Source organism: Ornithorhynchus anatinus, chromosome 1 (assembly GCF_004115215.2).
Source record: "Ornithorhynchus anatinus isolate Pmale09 chromosome 1, mOrnAna1.pri.v4, whole genome shotgun sequence".
Lineage (NCBI taxonomy): Eukaryota > Metazoa > Chordata > Mammalia > Monotremata > Ornithorhynchidae > Ornithorhynchus > Ornithorhynchus anatinus.
Window position 1 is genome coordinate 176,414,013 of NC_041728.1, and position 20,435 is coordinate 176,434,447.

Here is a 20,435-nt window from a genome sequence, read left to right on the forward strand (position 1 = left end):
CTATCAAGACCTGCTTGCATGGGAATTGGGGGTTCTTCCATCAGATTTTTCTCTGTGGGAAGGGGCAATGTCCAATTGGATTTTCAGTCATCTGTACCCTCATTTGCAATGACAATTCCATGTTTAAATGGTCTAAATTGTTATTTTTCTCATGGTCTGCTGGATGTTTTCCCCTGGGCTGTTAACGATATAATCTGTGAGCAATGACCATAACAGAAGGAATGGAGCAGAATTGCCAGATCAGTGTTCCAAGTTGCCTGGGCTCATTCGTAGCCTGGTGAGCTAATAATGATCTTTAGGCATTCAGGAGTGGGTCCACTCTACTTCCCTTCATGCTCCAGGAAATGTGCTCACACTTGAGGTTTCAATTCCCTTTACGGTAGCTCGGTGTAGGCCAAATATGGAAGTGGAAAATGAATGAACACTAGTCTTTACTATCTGGAAACCTGGAAGCTTTGATTCACTCTATCAGGTTCTACTGCAGCGTGGCTCAGTGGAAAGGGCATGGGCTGGGTAGTCAGAGATCATGGGTTCAAATCCTGGCTCCGCCGCTTGTCAGTTGCGTGACTTTGGGCAAGTCACTTAACTTCTCTGCTTCTCTGTGCCTCAGTCACCTCATCCGTAAAATGGGCATTAAGACTGTGAGCCCCACGTGGGACAACCTGATTACTTTGTATCCTCCCCAGCACTTAGAACAGTGCTTTGCAGATAGTAAGCGCTTAACAAATGCCATTATTATTATTATTACTATTGCACTTACAGCTACTGTCTTCAATGTGTGTATGTATATGTTGCTGTAAATATTTCAAGATTCAGGCATAACTTTAAATACAATCCAGGCTGCTGCTTGGATAAACAGCTCAGAGTGGGAACAGGGATGTATTTTCTTTTGGAATAGAGCAGGTTCTATCTGACTTAGATCCCGCTCCTGGACTGTCAGGATCACAAGAAAATAACAAGCCCTATCAAAATTCTTGTTACTTTTCTCAAAGGACACTGCTGATGGCAAAGTGTGTGTGTGTGTGAGGGGGGGGGGGCGGCTGCTACTTTGGCTGGACCCCTACTCCTGGCCATTGAAGGACAGAAAGACAGTCCTTTGTCGGGCTTCTGTGTTTACTGTCTGCAGTGCCTGGCGCTGGTTTTGCTTTTGCTTCTGTGCTTAATGATTCTTTCAAAGCCTCCACTCAGAGTGGCTCCTATCTTGATTGCAGTGCACCACAATGTGAGCCCCATGTGGGACACGGACTGTGTCCCACCTGATTAGCTTTTATCCACTTCAGCGCTTAGTACAGTGCCTGGTGTAGTAAGTGCTTTAAATACCATAAAATAATTATGCTGATCTATCTGCCACCGTTGTCTCCAGTTTGCAGCATTGTATGAGGAATTCTTTACATTTGGGAGAACATTTCCTAGGCCCTTGCTTTCAGTTACCCAATTTCAGTTCAGCGGCTGTTTGTGTACTCTTCACTCTCTTCTCATGTGACACCCAGAATGACACCCAGTCTTTCCCCTCGGCCTCTTCTCACTTCTCTCCCACCAAACTCCATTTTAGCAGACTTTACTCCTCTAACAACTACCTCCTCACTATGTCTAGCTTTCATCTCTCCGCCTGTCAAACCCTGGTTCATGCCTTCCAACTGCCTGGAACTTCCTTCCTTTTCATATCAACAGACCTCCACTCTCCCCATTTTCAAAACCTAACATTATATCTCCTCCAGAAAGCCTTCCATGATGAACTGTCTCACCTCCCCACTTTATTATAGCTTCCTGGTGCATCACAGATATCCTTACCGCTAAGCACAGAGAAGCTGCGTGGCTCAGCGGAAAGAGCCCGGGCTTGGGAGTCAGAGGTCATGGGTTCGAATCCCAGTTCTGCCACTTGTCAACTGTGTGACTGTGGGCAAGTCACTTAACTTCTCTGTGCCTCAGTGACCTTATCTCTAAAATGGGGATTAACTGTGAGCCTCTCGTGGGACAACCTGATTACTCTGTATCTACCCCAGCGCTTAGAACAGTGCTCTGCACATAGTAAGCGCTTAACAAATACCAACATTACTATTATTACTCACCCCAACCCAAGGATTTGGATAAATATTATGATATTCACTTGCTTATTTTATTGTCTGTTTCCCCTGCTAGACTGTACACTTCTTGAGGGAAAGGGAAATGCCTACTGTAACACTTATCCTATCCTGCCTTGATTATTGTATCAGCCTCTGCTGACCTTCCAGCCTCTTGTTTCTCTCCACTTCAGTTCATAATTGACTCTGCTGCCTGGATCATTTTCTGCTAAACTGTTCAGTCCATCTTTTCCCACTTCTCAAGAACTTCCAGTGATTTCCCATCCACCTCCAGAGTAATAATTATAATAATTGTGGTAAATGCTTACTATGTGCCAAACACTGTACTAAGTGCTGGGGTGGATACAAGCAAATCGGGTTGGACCCAATCACTGTCCCAAGTGGGGCTCACAGTTTCAATCTCCCTTTTATAGATGAGATAACTGAAGCACAGAGTAGTAAACTGATTTACCCAAGGTTACACAGCAGTCATGTGGCAGAGCCAGAATTAGAACCCATGAACTATGATCTATACAAGTGTTGAACAGACACTTCTTGTAAGCCCGTCAAACGACAGGGACTGTCTCTATTTGTTGCCAACTTGTTCATCCCAAGCGCTTAGTACAGTGCTCTGCACATAGTAAGTGCTCAATAAATACTATTGAATGAATGAACTTCTTAACATTGGCTTTAAAGCACCCATTCACCCTACCCCCTCCTGTCTTACCTTTCTCATTTCCTTCTACAACCCGGCCCACATATTTTGTCCTCTAATACCAACCTACTCACTATACCGCAGTCTCATCTATCTCACCACCGATAGCTTGCCCATATTCTGCCTCTGACCTGGAATCAAACTCCACCCTTCATATCTGACATCCCACCACTCTCCCTACCTAAAAAGACTTACTGAAAGCACCTCTCCTCCAAGAAGCCTTCCCCAACTAAGCCCTCATTTTGTCTCCCACTTCATTCTGCATCACCCTTTGGATATGTACCCTTTTTTCACTCCAGCAGAACAAATGTGTATATCCGTGATTTATTTATTTATTTATATTAATGTCTCTTTCTCCCATCCAGACTGAAAGCTCCTAGAGGGCAGGGGATGTATTTAGGGAAGAGTTGTGGAAAGTAATGGATGGGTGGGATAGCTAAGAATGCATCAATCAAGGGTGGTTTGGGTGAATGGTATGAAGACAAGCAAGGGCACAATCCCTGGACCACTGATTGTGGTGAACCCCATTTTCCTCCCCCCCCCCCCGCCCCCACAATCTTTCCTGGGCTAAGTCAGTGTAAGGACATGGATATCCAATTAAAAAAACAACAACACCCAAATCCTAAAAAAACCCAAAACAACCCCAAAAAACTACAGAGCAATAGAGGGCTTAAAAGCATTAGAATGTTTACCTCCTATGTGAACTCAATTACAGACACACAAAATATATACGCTCTAGGCCTGAGAAATATTCTACAACAGTCATTTCTCAGTTTGCAAATCAAAGACTTAACAATGGAATATATCCAAAAAATTCCTTTGTATTTATGTGGTAATTCAGTAAGTAAGATAATTCTTCAAATACACTAAGGATTCACAAAATCAAAATACCACAATGAAATGAATAATACTGAGCAGCTTTTGATTATGTCCTAAATTTTTACATGCTTTTTTCTAATATAGGAGTTCTGTCTTGTCCTGGCCTATGCCCATCAGCACCTTCGAAAGCATGCAGCTCTGAATCTCATAGAGATTTCCAATAAGTAGAACAGTGGTCTTACCTGTTAAACTAATGGGTGGTAATCAATCAATCAGTCCTGACTGCAATGCACCACGCTGTGAGCCCTATTTGAAACACGGACTGTGTCCCACCTCATTAACTTTTATCTAGTCCAGTACTTAGTACAGTGCCTGGAACATAGTAAGTGCTTCCAAATGCCATAAAAAAATAAATAAATACACTGATCTACCTGCCAATGTTGTCTCCAGTTTTAAGCATTGTATGAAGAATTTTTTTTACATCTGGGGGAACATTTAGAATCAATCATACTCATTGAGTGCTTACTTTGTGCAGAGCACTGTACTAAGTGCTTATTGAGCCCAGGGTAAATTTTTTCTATAAACATAGACACCACTGACCATTCTGCCTTCCTCCAGAAACCCTCTCCCCTTAAACTTTCTGTTTTGATTTATAGCTTATTCTGGGGCAGGTGTACATTATTTGTATGCTTCTTATCCTATATCCAAAAGCCACCTAAATTCAGAGAACTTGGGATATCATCTGCAGTGTTAAAAGGAAGAGTTCAAGTGAAGGTTTATAGCAGAGCTATAGATTTACTAAAGTAATATTTTCTTAATGTTTTCAATTAGGCATATACTTAAAATGGGGAGCAATAATCTTTTGATAAAGGTTTTTCACCAGAAAAATAAACCTGCCAGGTTAGAACTGTGGGATTTTTTTTAAAGACTACAAAGCTTAAATGAATATTAGGTTTTGAGAGCACTTAAAAGCAGCAACAACTGCTCCACAAATCTTGAAGTATTCAGCTATTGAGACTAGTAACAAATGAGTCCGTATTGGAGAGTTTGAAATGTTTTTAAGATTTATGGGGTTTCTCAAGGTGATGGAACATATTCTGAATAGAAAGTAATGTCACTTTTGTTTTCCTAAGTGACCTTCACTTCAACAATCCCGCAGGGGAAGAGAGAAAAAGACAGAGTCCGGAGAACTTTCTGATTGTTACAGAAGCTGGTTTGTGCTCTCAGAGACTGGCATAGTCTGAATAGGCACATTCATTGGCAGGAGTATTTTCGACATGCTTTCATTCACTCAATGTATTTATTTGCAACTTCTTATGGATGAAATGCAATTTAACTGGGGGAGAGAAGCACTACTAGGAAGAACATTCTAGCTCCCATTTTTGATCAATTGAAGATAAAAGGATGTTGCTTCCAAGTGGGATTTAGATGTCCATTGTTTAATCTCTCCTTCTCCTTCAACATCTCCCTTCACTTATTCACAAATCAAAAGGAACACAGGATTCCTGAAACAGTGTTTCTATCAGGCTTCTAGGCGAGCTCGTTGGAATGTATTACAGAAATGTCTCCCATTGGCAGTGTTTCCTTATCAGGAACTCTCTCTTTTCCTTTGTTTCCTTTCAGCATCACCTGGAGCTTTCAGGCTCTATTCTACATTTAGGATAAACATGCTTCCCTGGAGATAAGACTTGATGCAAAGCATCCCTTTCTTGAAGAAGAAAATGTCATTTTTGGCTTTTCCTCAATTTTTCTCCATAACAGTTCTTGCAGTTAGAGGTTGGCATTGTGGCTAGGGCTGAAATGATGTCCAAAGTGCCATTTAAAACATTTTCCCACCAAGGCCTGGAAAGGGAGATTTTGTCTATTTTTTTTGTTGCATCTTCAAGTGGTAACCAAACTGAAATGCAATTTTCCAGTGCTTCGATAGCTTACAACGTGGGATTTTGTGGTTACTTATGTTAGAGGATTTTTATTGGTAAATTGGTCTGCCAGTCAATCACATTTATTGAGAATTTACTGTGTGCAGAGCACTGTGATAAGCGCTGGGGATAACACAACATGACAATATAGCAGACTACCTGCCCACAGAGAGCTTTGAAATGCAGTACAAGAGTCCAGTGTTTTCTGATCAGCATCCAAGACTGAAAAAGGTTCAGTCCTTTTTACCAAAATGCCATGATGACTTTTACCGGATCTTTTAAAATTTAAAACGAAAATTGTTCTTGGACCTTGCTGTTTTATAGCACTGTGGAAGAACAGTCCTGCTGAATGACATCTTTTTAGCTCAAGTGTGTGATTTGTTAAGAATCAGTTATGTTATAAGTGTGCTTCATATCACTTCAGTGATGGTATTGTTTCAATTCTGAATGAATTTTCTAATGAGGATGCCATCTACCCTCACCCACACATGCCTTCAATTTCATTTGGAACAGCATGCCATGTGAGTCCAACATGGAATTTAAAGTATTCTGTCTAGGGTTGCATCAGGTTGGAATTTAAAGGATCACAATTCTTACTTTTTTTTTTTTTGAGATGAGAATGGAGTAGGAGCAGAAAAAATTGGCTCATATTTGGAAGCAAACCAGTAGACAGTTCTCATTTCTGCTTCCATTCCTTGACCCTCTCCTCTTCTACCTTACCCCATATCCCCCGTTTAGACTGAGCCTGTCACTGGGCAGGGATTGCCTCTATTTGTTGTCGAATTGTACATTCCAAGAGCTTAGTACTCTGCTCTGCACATAGTAAGCACTCAATAAATACTATAGAATGAATGAATATCCGTTTAGACTGTGAGCTTGTCAGTGGGCATGGATTGTCTCTGTTGTCGAATTGTAAGAGAAGCAGCATGGCTCAGTGGAAAGAGCACAGGCTTGGGAGTCAGAGGTCATGTGTTCGAATCTCTGCTCTGCCACTTGTCCGCTGTTTGACTGTGGGCAAGTCACTTCACTTCTCTGTGCCTCAGTTACCTCATCTGGAAAATGGGGGTTAACTGTGAGCCTCACGTGGGACAACCTGATGACCCTGTATCTACCCCAGCGCTTAGAACAGTGCTCGGCACATAGTAAGCGCTTAACAAATACCAACATTATTATTATTACATTCCAAGAGCTTAGTACAGTGCTCTGCACATTGCCGTACAGAGAGCTCACCTCCTCCAAGAGGCCTTTCCAGACTGAGCTACCCCTTTTCCCTCTGAGCTTACCCCTTTTCCCTCTGTTCCCTCTGCTCCCTCTCTTCTCCCCCTCTGCCCCCTCCCCCTTTCCCACCCCTCAGCTAAGTCCCCTTTCCCCCCTTTCCCTCTGCTCCTCCCCCTCTCCCTTCCCCCAGCACTGTGCTCATTTGTATATATTTTTATTATCCTATTCATTTTGTTAATGAGAAGTACATCCTCTTGACTCTATTTATCGTGATTATTTTGTCTTGTTTTGTCTGTCTCCCCCGATTAGACTGTAAGCCCGTCAATGGGCAGGGATTGTCTCTATCTGTTGCAGAACTGTACATTCCAAGTGCTTAGTACAGTACTCTGCACATAGTAAGCGCTCAATAAATACTAGTGAATGAATGAATAGTAAGCACTCAAATACTATTGAATTAAAGACTATCCATGCTATGAAATTGTACCCATAACTAATAAGGTAAGAATACATAATGCTTTTTTAAAAAAAAGAAAACAAAAAACAACAGGAAATCCCCAATTACAACACAATATTGAAACATCCCTATAGTCCTTTACATCTTCCTCACTCCCGTCCCTTCCTCTCCCTTCTTTCATCTTTCTCCTAAAATACAAATACTGTTATGTGTAGAGCAATGGGCTGTATTTTTTTTTTCATGATTGTGCATTTTCAAACATCCTTCCCCTATTATGGTCAGACTGTATAATTGCTTCAAATTGCCTGGCTACTACATGAATTAATCCATAGTATTTATTGAGCACTTATGGGTAAGAGTATTCATTCATTCAATCATATGTATTGAGCACTTGCTATGTGCAGAGCACTGTACAAAGCATTTAAGAGAGTACAACATAACAATAAACAAGCACTCTATTTATGGTTATATTGTACTCTCTCAAATACTTAGCCCTTGAGAGAGTATGATAGGATTAGTAAACCTATACTGACTTTAAGGAGTGCTCAATGTAAGGAAAGAATCACTCACTAAAATAATGTACAGGCAGAAGGAAGCCATGGAATATAAACGCAAATGCTATCAAGGAGCAAATAGCCAAGTTTTTCAATGACATGGACGTGTTGAAATAGTAGGTAGAAGGGATCTAGGGTTGGAGATGAGATGTTAATCAGGTAAGATCATGTCATGTCCTCAATAACTCCAATGGTTGCCCGTCTACCTCTGCATCAAAGAAAAACTCCTCACCATTGACTTTAAAGCAGTGTACCACCTTGTCCCCTCCTACCTCACCTTGCTACTCTCCTTCTGCAACCCTAGACCACACTCTTTTATCCTCTAATGGTGGCCTTCTCACTGTGCCTAGATCTTGTCTATCTCACCCCTGACCCCTCGCCCACCTCCTGCCTCTGGTCTGGAACGCCTTCTCTCCTCAACTCCTCCAGAAAATTACTCTTCCCCTCTTCAAAGCCTATTGAATAGACATCTTTTCCAAGAGGTCTCCCTAGACTAAGCCGCCTTTTTCCTCTTTTCCCATTCCCTTATGCCTTGCCCTGACTTGTTTTTTTGTTCTTGCTGCCTACTCCCAGCCCCTAAGCACTTATGCACATATCTGTAATTTATTTATTTGTATTGATGTCTGCCTCCGCCTTCTAGACTCTAAGCCCATTTTCGGAAGAAAAGTGTCTGTTTATTGTACTCTGCCAAACATTTAGTACAGTGCTACGCACACCGTAAAGGCTCAATAAATACTATTGAATGAATGAATCAGTGAATAAGATTTCCTGAAAGAGATCAGTCAATCAATAGTATTTATTGAGCACTGACTGTATGCAGAGCCCTGTACTAAGCACCTGATACAGTAAAGCATCTCAGAGGTAGTAGACATCCCCTAACAACCAGCAGCTTAAAGTACAGAGGGAGAGGCAGGCATTAAAATAAATTACAGCATGGTATCTAAGGGTTGTAATGTTGAGGGTGGGTATCCAGCAGGAGCTTAAAGAAATATTTGCTAAGAAGTGGGTCACTCTGCTAATGAGTACTAATCTCCTAGCAGCTGAACTCTAAGGTCAATGGGATAGCAACCCTTTACTGGGTGTGATTTTAGATTTTGAATCCCATGAGGGTCAGGGACCATTTTTAATCTCCCCCTTCTATTTTCTCCCAGCACTTAATAGAGTGTTCTGCACAGAGTATGTCCTTAATGAACCCTATTACTACCACGACTAATCAGGCTCAGACTGTTTTTCCATATTTCCATATCTAAGCTGTTCTGAGATTCTGGCAGTCCTGTGGTACAGAAAACACAGAAACATCAGCATTCAGCACCATGGACGAAGCCAGTCAGACAGACAGCGAGAGCACAAAGAAGGTTAAAGAATAGATGCAGAAAGAACAACTTCTATTGGAAACTGGAAAAAAAAAAAAAGAATTCCAGAGAGTGTGGAAGTCTTTTAATCCTCCCACTAATCTGTGTTTCTTTCCCAAATGTGTTTTATGAATCCATCGTTAGTGGGCAAAATACTTTTTATAGTCATGCCCAAGTGAGGTTCTTCTTGCATTTGCCAGCTTTCCAAGATCGTTCTAAAAATATTTTAAACCATATTTTTTTTCCCACTACCACACAGAGGAAAATTTAGGCTAGAGATTATTAAATAGTGAAATCTACTGGAAAATAAGAATGTCTTGCAAATGAAAAGGTAAACATTTGGATGGTTTGAAACACAAACTACCAAGCATAGTGCCAAGAAAAATCCTTACAAGAAGTGTGTGTACCAGGGAAAGGGAGGATATTGTGCATAATCTTTTATTTTCATGTGTCCTGTTCAACCCAGGGAAAGCTAAAATGATTTCTGTAATTGAAGAGGATTTTGCTTATCGAGGAAAAATTAAATGTTCAGAAAAAAAAATCCCTTCTGATTGTGTTTTGTGTTACAGACAGCCTGGGATTAGACTCTGAGGTTTCCAAAGCAAACTCAGTTGGCTTTGTGGGGTGCTTGTCCTCTGTGCAGTATAATCATATATCTCCGCTGAAAGCCGCCCTGCGTCACCCCACCACTGCTCCTGTGACGGTCAAGGGCACCTTGTCTGAATCCAGCTGTGGAAGCCTCACGGAAGCCGATGTCAATACGGTGACCACAATCTACTCCTCATCAGGTACGGCCCACCAGAACAACTCGATTGGCAAGATGCACATCTGGTATTTAGAGAACAGCTAGAATTTGGTTTCTTTCACGTTTTCAATTTTACTGGGATAGGGAGAGTAAAGGTTTGTTAATGATAATAAATATAATAATAATAAAATTGCACTATGACAATAATATTTATTCAACGCTTACTGTGTATAGAGGACTGTACTCAGCACTTGAGTGTTTGTGAAGTGCTTACTGTTCCAAAAACTGGGATAGATACAAGTTAATCAGGTTGGACAAAATCCCTGTCCCACATGGAGGCCATGGTCTAATAATAATAATTCATGATAATTATGGTACTTGTTAAGTGCTTACTATGTGCCAAGCACTGCTATAAATGCTGGGGTAAATGTAAGTTAATCAGGTTCATCACAGTCCCTGTTCCACTACTCACAATCTTAGTCCCCATTTTACACATGAGGTAACAGACTCAGAGAACTGAAGTGATTTGCCCAAGGTCATCTAGAAAACATGTGGTAATGTGGGGATTAGAACCCACTCCATCCTCTTGCCCTCTCCTACCTCACCTCATTTCTCTCCCTCTACAACCCAGCCCGCACACTTTGCTCCTCTGGTGCTAATTTTCTCACTGTGCTTCAAGCTCGCCTGTCTCACCACCGACCCCCGGCCCACATCCCGCCTCTGATCTGGAATGCCCTCCCTCCTCAAATCCCACATTTACTCTCCCTCTCTTAAAAGCCTTACTGAAGGCCCATCTCCTCCAAGAGGCCTTCCCAGATTAAGCCTCACTTTTCCTCATCTCCCACTCCCCTCTGCATCACCCTGACTTGCTCCCCTTCCTCTCCCCCTCCCCCAACCCCACAGACGTTGTGCATATATCTAGAATTTTATCTATTTGTATTGATGTCTGTCATCCCCCTCCTCCAGACTGTGAGCTCATTGTGGGCCTGGATTGTCATTGTTTATTGTTGTACTGTTCTTTTGCAAGCATTTAGTACAGTGCTCTGCACCTAGTAAGCACTTCATAAATATGATTGAATGAATGAATCCAGGTCCTTCTAAGTCCCATCCCCGTGCTCTAGCAGTGTGGCTTAGTGGAAAGAGCACAGGCTTGAGAGTCAGAGGTCATGGGTTCTAATCCTAGCTCCGCCACTTGCCAGCTCTGCGACTTTGGTCAAGTCACTTCACTTCTCTGTGCCTCAGTTACCTCATCTGGAAAATGGGAATTAAGACTGTGAACCCCACCTGGGACAACCTGATTACCTTGTAGCTATCCCAGCGCTTAGAACAGTGCTTAGCATATAGTGAGCACTTAAACATTATTAAGCATGGTAAGGGCAGGGATTGTCTTTCTTTATTGCTGAACTGTATTTTCCCAACGTTTAGTACAGAGCTCTGCACACAGTAAGTACTCGATAAATACGATTGAATGAATGATTGAATGAATAAACCACAGGTACTGAATCTCCATTTTCCATTTGAGGAAACCAAGGCACAGAGAGAAGTGAAATGAGTTGCCTAAGGTCAAAGGCAAGCAGGGAAATGATGGAGCTGGAATTAGAACTCTGGTCCTCTGAGTCTCAGGCCTATCCTCTTCTCATTAGGCAACACTGCTTCCCATTTTTTCCTTATTCTCTATTTTCTTAATTTAAACCATCTAAAATATTTCTTGATAGAAATTCAGTCCAAAATGTTATGAGAAGTCATCCTTGGAAACAGATGGTGGCATTACAAAACCTTTCAAGGTTGGCCTAGTCTTGTAATAAATTCTAAAATTTAATGTGTACTTAGACTATTTGGCATCACATGCATTTCAAAACTATAAGAGCAAGGTTAAATATTAAAAATATGTATTTTCAAATTCCTGTGATGCTTCTTATACAAGGAGCATGCCAGCCACTTCTTTACTCTTTACTTTCCAAGCACCTAGTACAATTCACTGAACCAAGTGGACACTTGATAAATGCTACTGTTCTTACTCACAAACAAGGAGGGTCTATGCAGTGCAGGCTATAAATAAGTCAGAAGTCTTCACTGTGTCTTTATCACTACTATAGTATTTTTAAAATCTTCCAGAGAAGATCCCAAGAGAGTGTGAGCACCTTCCTCCAGGGTTCTAAAATCCTCCCTGTGAAGAATTTCACTAAAGTTTAAGTCCATTTCTTCTTGATTAGCCTCAATAGAGACAGGAAAAACTGATCACTAACCTCCATCATCAGTCATCAATCATATTTACTGAAAGCTTCTTGTGTGCAGAGCACTGTACTAAATGCTTGGAAGAGCACAATATAACAGAGTTGGTAGTCTGGAGGACTGTACTGTTATCCCTGTGGATCCCCTCTGACCCCTATAGTCTCTAAAATTTCCATATCCTTCTTGAATTATAATGTCCAGAAAGGTCCCCAGGACTTTTAAAAGAGATTGGGGTCAGGCTGAGTACAATAAGGATATTTCCTTGCCATTCCTGATATACTTCTAATACTGCCTCCCAGAAGGGAATGGACAGCCCAGCCCTTTAACTTCCCCTGTCAGCTGTTGTCTGACCCTAAGCCTTATTAGAATGACTTCATGGAGATGAAGGGAAAAGGCAGTGAGCAAATTAGGGTAACAGCTGCTGTTTTTGTTTCTAGAAGCCCCAGACACACCCCTTGGCGCCTAAAATCATAGGATACCATAGAGGCCAACCTCTAGAGACCAAATCATACAGGACTTTCTTGTGCTCAAAATCATGATTCTTTACAAACTGTCCAGAGGCAAGATTGACAGGGTCAATAATTCCCGCAGCCAAAGGCAGGGCGATTTTTTCTCTTGCTCAAATAGCCTTATAGTTATTCTCTCCATTTTTGAAATTTTGAAATATTTATACAGCCCTTATGTCATCTTCTCGAGTGGTTCTGACTTGTGGCTGACTACTACAGGACATATTTCTAATGGTAATCTCCCTGTTAGTAGGGCTAATCTGGACAGAAGCATAACCCCATCATCCCTGGGTAGAAGCAAATGTGAGAGCAGAAAGACTAGGGCCAGAGAGACTCGTTTTCTGTTAATTTATTTTTTTTTAATAAAGGTAAAAATACATTCTTTCCAAGGATTTTCCCCAGAATGATAAATCCATGGGAAAACCTCACCAGATCTAATTTACAAAATACCTGAGAAAGACACATTATCCTTATTATTTCAGCCACTGAGGGGCAGCAGGGCATAGCTTGCCGTTAATTGTCAAAGATCCACCCCCAGCTCCTGATTTCACTTTTTAAAAAATTCTATTTTCCAAGTGTTTATTATGTGCCAGGCACTGTTCTAAATGCTGGAGTAGATACAAGATAATCAGTCCTTGTCCCAAATGGGGCTGATGATCGTAATCCCCATTTTACAGATGAGGTTACTGAGGCACAGAGAAGTGAAGTGAGTTGCCCGATGTCACACAGCAGACAAGTGGCAGAGCATGGATTAGAACCCATGCCCTTCTGACTCCTAGGCCCATGCTATATATCCACTAGGCCATGTTGCTTCACTTCTTTCTCAGCCAGGTTTCTGATGGTCTCTCAATTCATCTAATTTATCTTTTCCCTCATCTTAATGGGATCAGAGACCAGCTATACATTTTCCTCCTATAGCAATAAGTATTAAAAGAAGCAGCATGGCGTAGTCGATAGCTCACAGGCCTGGGAGTCAGGGGGGGCCTGGGTTTTAATCCTGGTTTCACTACTTCTCTGCTGTGCCTTAACTTCTCTGTGACTCAGTTATGTCATCTGTAAAATGGGGATGAAGCCTGTGAGCCCTGAGTAAGATGGAGACTGTCTCTAATCCCATTTCCTTGAATCTACCCCAGCGCTCAGATTGGAAGGGGTCCAGGAGAGAGTTGGTGTTGAGGAATTCTAGGCAGAGAGTGTAGACAACTTGTTCTAGGAGTTTGGAAAGGAAGGTTAGGAAGGACACAGGGCGAAAACTGGAAGGGGAAGTGGGGTCGAGAGATGGGTTTTTTAGGATGGGGGAGACATGGGCATAGAGAAGCAGTGTGGCTCAGTTGAAAGAGCCCGGGCTTGGGAGTCAGAGTTCATGGGTTTGAATCCCAGCTCTGCCACTTGTCAGTTGTGTGACTGTGGGCAAGTCGCTTAGCTTCTCTGTGCCTCAGTTCCCTCATCTGTAAAATGGGGATTAACTGTGAGCCTCACGTGGGACAACCTGATGACCCTGTATCTCCCCCAGCACTTAGAACAGTGCTCTGAACATAGTAAGCATTTAACAAATACCAACATTATTATCATTATTATTATGTTTGAAGGCAGAGGGGAAGAAGCCATTGGAGAGTGAGTGGTTAAAGATAGAAGTAAAGGAGGGGAGGAGGGCAGGGGCGATGGTTTTTATAAAGTGAACGGGAATGGGGTCTGAAGGACAGGTGGAGGGGGTGGCACTTGCGAGCAGGGAGGACATCTCCTCTGAGGATACTGCGCAGAAGGATGGGAAAATAGGGGAGAGGGTTGCAGGTGGCCGGGGGGGAAGCAGAAGGGGGAGGGGTGACTTTGGGGAACTCAGACCTGATTGTGTTCATTTTCGTGATGAAGTAGGTGGCCAGATCATTGGGGGTGAGGGATGGGGAAGGGGGAGGAATGGGGGCCTGAGGAGAGAATTAAAAGTCCAGAAGAATTGGCGGGGCTGATGGGCATGGGTGTCAATGAGGGAAGAAAAGTAGTTTTGCCTGGTGGAGGAGAGGGCAGAGTTAAGGCAGGAAAGGATACATTTCAATGGATAAGGTTGGCTTGGTACTTGGACCTTCGCCAGCAGAGCTCAGCAGCTCAAGCAAAAGAGCAAAGGAGGCGGTCAGAGGCAGAGACCCATTTGGCCTTCCAAAGTTGCATTGCACTGCTTTCCCAGTCTACAGTGTCTCCCCCATCAGATCTAGCCTACAGGCTGTTTCCCAGGTTATCTTCCTCAAGCACTGCTCTGCTTATATCTTTCTTCTCCTCAAAACCCTCCCCTGCTTCCCCGTGTCTCTTTGCATCAAACAAAACCTGCACACATGGGCTTCAAGGCTCTCCACCATCTGGCCCCACCTGCTCTCTCAGTTTCTGTTTTATTCCTCTGAAACCAACCTTCTGTCTCTCACTCTCACTCACTCTCTCACTCAATCAGTTGTATTTCTTGAGTCCTTCCTGTGTCCAGAGCACTAGATGCTTGGGAGAGTACAGTATAACAGAGTTGGCAAACACATTCTCTGTCCACAGGGAGTTTCAAGTCTAGACTGTCAACACTCCTGCCTCCATCCCTCTGATCCCACTGTTTCCACCAGCTTAGAACTGGGCTCCTCTCCACATCAGACAGACCACAGGTCTCCCCATGTAAAGACTGTTCCTGAAATCCCCTTTTCCAAAAATCATTCCCAGATAAATTTCCCAGCACCCTGAGCCGTATCCACCACCTCAGCCAACTCTAATACTTATGAACTGAATTGCATCAATCAGTGGTATTTACTGAGTGCTTGCTGCGTTGCAGGGTGCTATACTAAGCATTTAGGAGAGTACAATATGAAACAGTTTGTAGACATATTCCCAAATATGAGTAATTTATTTTGACCTCCAGGTTTTGTAAATGTTTTTATGTTTGTCTTCTTCATTAAGGTGTAACCTCCTTGTGGCTAGGGAAGAGGATCACTTTATTATTCTGCACTTCCCAAGTGCTTAGTGCAGTGCAGCACTCCAAGTAAGCATTCAGTAAAGTCTATTTCAAGGAAAGATTGGCAATATCAATAAATTACAAAACAAATTTAACAATGAAACCATTAAGACCCATGGTCCATTACTATTAAAGGATGCATTTTCAGATTCTGGCAGAACCACCCCTAGTCCCTGTCCCAGGGGAAGGGAGAACATGTATTGGATCACCATTTTACAGATGAGAACACTGAGGCACGGAAAGGTTGAGTAAATTGGAAAATATATAGAAGGCAATGAAAGAGCCTGGATTGTGATATTTGTTAAGTGCTTATTATGTGCCAGGCACTGTACTAAGCTCTCAGGTAGTTACAAGCAAATCAGGTTGGACACAGTCCCTGTCCCACGTGGGGCTCACAGTCTTAATCCCCATTTTACAGACGAGGGAACTGAGGCCCAGAGAAGTGAAGTGACTTACTCAAAGCCACACAGCAGACAAGTGCCACAGCCGGGATCAGAACACATGACATTCCAATTCCCAGGCCCATGTTCCATCCACTACACAGTGCGTCGATTGACTGACGTTGATTTCTACTCATTGATTTAACTGGTATCACACAGACCCGATTAAATAAATAACTCAATAATAAATCTTCCCAACCATGTTTTTTCCAGTTGGGTATGAGCAAAATGTGGAAGGTCAGTGCTCAAGAACAAACCTTTGCCTTAACCCAGTATTAAGACTGTTGCCCTTGCCTCTGTTTGAAGAATTGATGCAGTGTCCTATTAGTCAGTGATCTAACAACAGATTTCTCCAAGGTGGTCATCAACATCATCATCAGCATCATCATCATCAACTTGCATTTCCCAAAACTACCCAGAGAGCCTTGTTCAATGACTAGAAGGTTCACGTTTCTTATCCACTGTCAACTTCCCTTCAGAATTCTCCTAAAAATCTCCTCTATTTAACAATCATTCCATCTTGCAAGGTCCCCCTGCTACTACAGAGCCCTCACAGATGGGAAGAGAGAGAGAAGGCAGTTCAGCCAGAACTGTCATCTTGCTCGTAATTGTCAGGTCGCATTATGATACCTCTTAAACTCTTACTCTGTTGTAGGCAAAGTTCAAGCCAAGGAAACTTTATTTTTGACCAACATTCCATTCTATGGAACTTGTGTCTGATTTTGCCTTTCTGGCTTACTCATCAAGGTCATTTATTATTTAATTTTTTATAGCATTTAAGTGCTTATTCTGTACTAAATGCTGGAGTAGATACAAGATAATCAGGTTGGCCCAGATGGGGGGCAGTCAATGCCCATTTTACAGAGGAGGTAATTGAGGTCAAGAGATAAAGTAACTTGCTCAAGGTAAAACAGAAAACAGATAGTGAAGCCAGGATTTTTGAGTGCTTACTGTGTGCAGAGCACTGTACTAAGCACTTGGGAGTTTTCCCTCCCCAGGACAGATTCGACTGCTCAGATTCCCAATGTATTGTCTAGGTCTGAGATAATGAACATGTCTGGGTCCCTTCCTTCTGTGTGGGTTTCAGTCGGGTGAATTATTTGCCACCTGATGCTCCCATCTCTGTTCCCCGGCTCACACTGATCACCTGGGCTGGAATTCCTTCCTCCTCCAAATCTGACAACCCTCAGCTCACCCATCTTCTAAATCCTCCTACAATCCCAACTCCTCCAGACAGCCTTACCCAATTAATTCACGATGCCCCAGTAGCATCGGCACAATAGCCAGCGGGAGGGCTTTTGAATTTTAATCCTGTCCTCAGAACATATGTAATAGACATATTTATTTGTATATTTGCACATTCAACTTTTTAATCTCTCTCAGAGAAGCAGTGTGACTTAGTGGGAAAAGTGCAGACTGGGTGGTTAGGAGCCTGACTAATCCTGGGTTCTAATTCTGGCTCGCCACTTGCCTGCTGGCTGACCTTGGAAAAGTTAATTGATGTCTCTGTGCCTCAGTTTCCTCATCTGCACAAAGGGCCTAAGATGCATTTTCTCCTTCCCATTAAATGAGATTATACATCTCATGCGAGGTATTCATTCATTCAATAGTATTTATTGAGCGCTTACTATGTGCAGAGCACTGTACTAAGCTCTTGGGATGAACAAGTCGGCAACAGATAGAGACAGTCCCTGCCGTTTGACCGGCTTACAGTCTAATCGGGGGAGACGGACAGACAAGAACAATGGCGCTAAACAGCGTCAAGGGGAAGAACATCTCGTAAAAACAATGGCAACTAAATAGAATCAAGGCGATGTACAATTCATTAACAAAATAAATAGGGTAACGAAAATATATACAGTTGAGCGGACGAGTACAGTGCTGTGGGGATGGGAAGGGAGAGGTGGAGGAGCAGAGGGAAAAGGGGAAAATGAGGCTTTAGCTGCGGAGAGGTAAAGGGGGGATGGCAGAGGGAGTAGAGGGGGAAGAGGAGCTCAGTCTGGGAAGGCCTCTTGGAGGAGGTGATTTTTAAGTAAGGTTTTGAAGAGGGAAAGAGAATCAGTTTGGCGGAGGTGAGGAGGGAGGGCGTTCCAGGACCGCGGGAGGACGTGACCCAGGGGTCGACGGCGGGATAGGCGAGACCGAGGGACGGCGAGGAGGTGGGCGGCAGAGGAGCGGAGCGTGCGGGGTGGGCGGTAGAAAGAGAGAAGGGAGGAGAGGTAGGAAGGGGCAAGGTGATGGAGAGCCTTGAAGCCTAGAGTGAGGAGTTTTTGTTTGGAGCGGAGGTCGATAGGCAACCACTGGAGTTGTTTAAGAAGGGGAGTGACATGCCCAGATCGTTTCTGCAGGAAGATGAGCCGGGCAGCGGAGTGAAGAATAGACCGGAGCGGGGCGAGAGAGGAGGAAGGGAGGTCAGAGAGAAGGCTGACACAGTAGTCTAGCCGGGATATAACGAGAGCCCGTAATAGTAAGGTAGCCGTTTGGGTGGAGAGGAACCAATTTTCTAATATAATAAAGATAATAATAATAATAAATGTGACATTTGTTAAGTGCTTACTATGTACCAGACACTCTACTAAGCACCAGGGTAGATACAATCAAATTGAGTTGGACACAGTCCCTGTCCTACAGTGAACTCCCTGTCTCAATCCCAATTTTACAGATGAGGTAACTGAGGCACAGAAAAGTAAATTGACTTGCCCAAGGTCACACAGCAAACAAGTGGCTGAAATAGGAATAGAACCCATGACCTTCTGATTCCCAGGCCTGGGCTCTATCCACTAGACCATGCTGCTTTCCCATGTACTGCAGTGTTTAGTACAGTGGTTGACACTTAATTCTTGCTTACCATGTACAACAATTATTATGATTTTCTCTTGTTCTATTTTGGATGTTACCTCTAATCCTTGTCCCTCTTCCTGCTCTGGCTATGTGCATAGAATTTTGTCAGTTTCCTCCATTACACTGTAAGCTCTGGTGGGCAGGAAGCATGTGTCTTACTTTTGCTTTACTTTCTTAAACACGGAATACAGAATGTTGCATTCAGTGGATGATGGGTCGATCAGTGACATTTACTGGGGAGTCAGCATGTCCTAGTGGACAGAGCATGGGCCTGGGAGTCAGAAGGACCAGGTTTCTAATTCCAGCTCTGCCACTTGTCTGCTCTGTAAACTTGGGCAAGTCACTTCACTTCTCTCTAACTCAGTTACCTGAGTTACTCTGTAAGTCCACAAAATGGGGAATAAGATGGGGAGGCCCAGGAGGGACAGGGACTGTGTCCAACCAGATTAGCTTGTGTCCATCCCAATGTTTATTAGAGTGCCTGGCAAAGAGCAATTGCATAACAAATACCAGAATTATTATTAGTATTCCTGAGAGCTTTCTGTGTACAGGGCATTTGGGAGAGTACAATACAAAAAAGTTTGTAGGCATGATCCCCGCCCACAAGGAATTTACAGTCTAGAGGAGGAGATCACTGATTGATGGATTAAGGAGCTGGATATTCTGAAAACATTTTCTCACTCACAGGCCAGGTACCCATTGGCTGGGGAAAAGCCAAAGCGGCTCAGATTTGGGCCTCAGAGAGCTATTGTCAGCCCTCAACATCAGGAGTGAACATTCATGAAGAAGTCTTGTCAGCCATATATATTATCCCTCTGTAGAGTTTCACAGCTTTGCTTCTGTCTCTGGAATAGAGGAACTTTTCATGCATTGCTGGAAAAGTCAGTCTTAGCACTCAAGATTGCACGTACAACTATTGGGAAGCTTATTAGATGACAGAAAAACAGTCTTTGATTTCCCCAAATAGAAATTTCACCACTCCATTTTTGGTGCAGAGATTGAGCTGAACCAGCTGGGGTATGCAAACTTTGACAGTCAATGGAAAGCAGGTTACCTCCAGGTCTTTTTGCCTGGAACCTGAAGGATTGTAAATGAAATTTTCTTTTGAGTTTTCTTTAGTGAAGAAAGGGGCAATAAAGATCAAGAGACACACTAAACAGAGTGATAAAGATTCTGTGCTTCAAGAGTTACAGCAGAAGAGAATTTGGAGCAATTGGAGTAGAACGAGAATAAGATGAAATACTGAGATTAGAATTTAGGCACCGTATGTGAATGCAAAAGCGAGACAAAGGACATTATCTATATTCACTCGATGCCAAATAAATTGTTAGTCAATGCTTGTCCTAACAGATGTATGAGAAGCAGCGTGGCTCAGTGGAAAGAGCATTGGCTTGGGAGTCAGAGGTCATGTGTTCTAATTCTGTCTCTGCCACTTATCAGCTGTGTGATTTTGGGCAAGTCACTTCTCTTTTCTGTGCCTCAGTTACCTCATCTGTAAAGTGGGGATTAAGATTGCAAGCCCCATGTGGGACAACCTAATTACTTTGTATCTACCCAGTGTTTAGAACAGTGCTTGGCATATAGTAAGCACTTAATAATAATGATA

At 42.9% G+C, this 20,435-nt stretch overlaps 1 protein-coding gene across 1 annotated transcript in view; it reads left to right on the forward strand.

The window, feature by feature from the left end:
* CNTNAP5 (contactin associated protein family member 5) overlaps positions 1-20,435 on the forward strand; it is a 746,584-nt gene that overhangs the window by 717,843 nt on the left and 8,306 nt on the right. Inside the window, exon 22 of the mRNA XM_029075794.2 lies at positions 9,661-9,879. Within this exon, the coding sequence (XP_028931627.1) occupies positions 9,661-9,879 (219 nt within the window). The remainder of the gene's footprint in view (positions 1-9,660; positions 9,880-20,435) is intronic.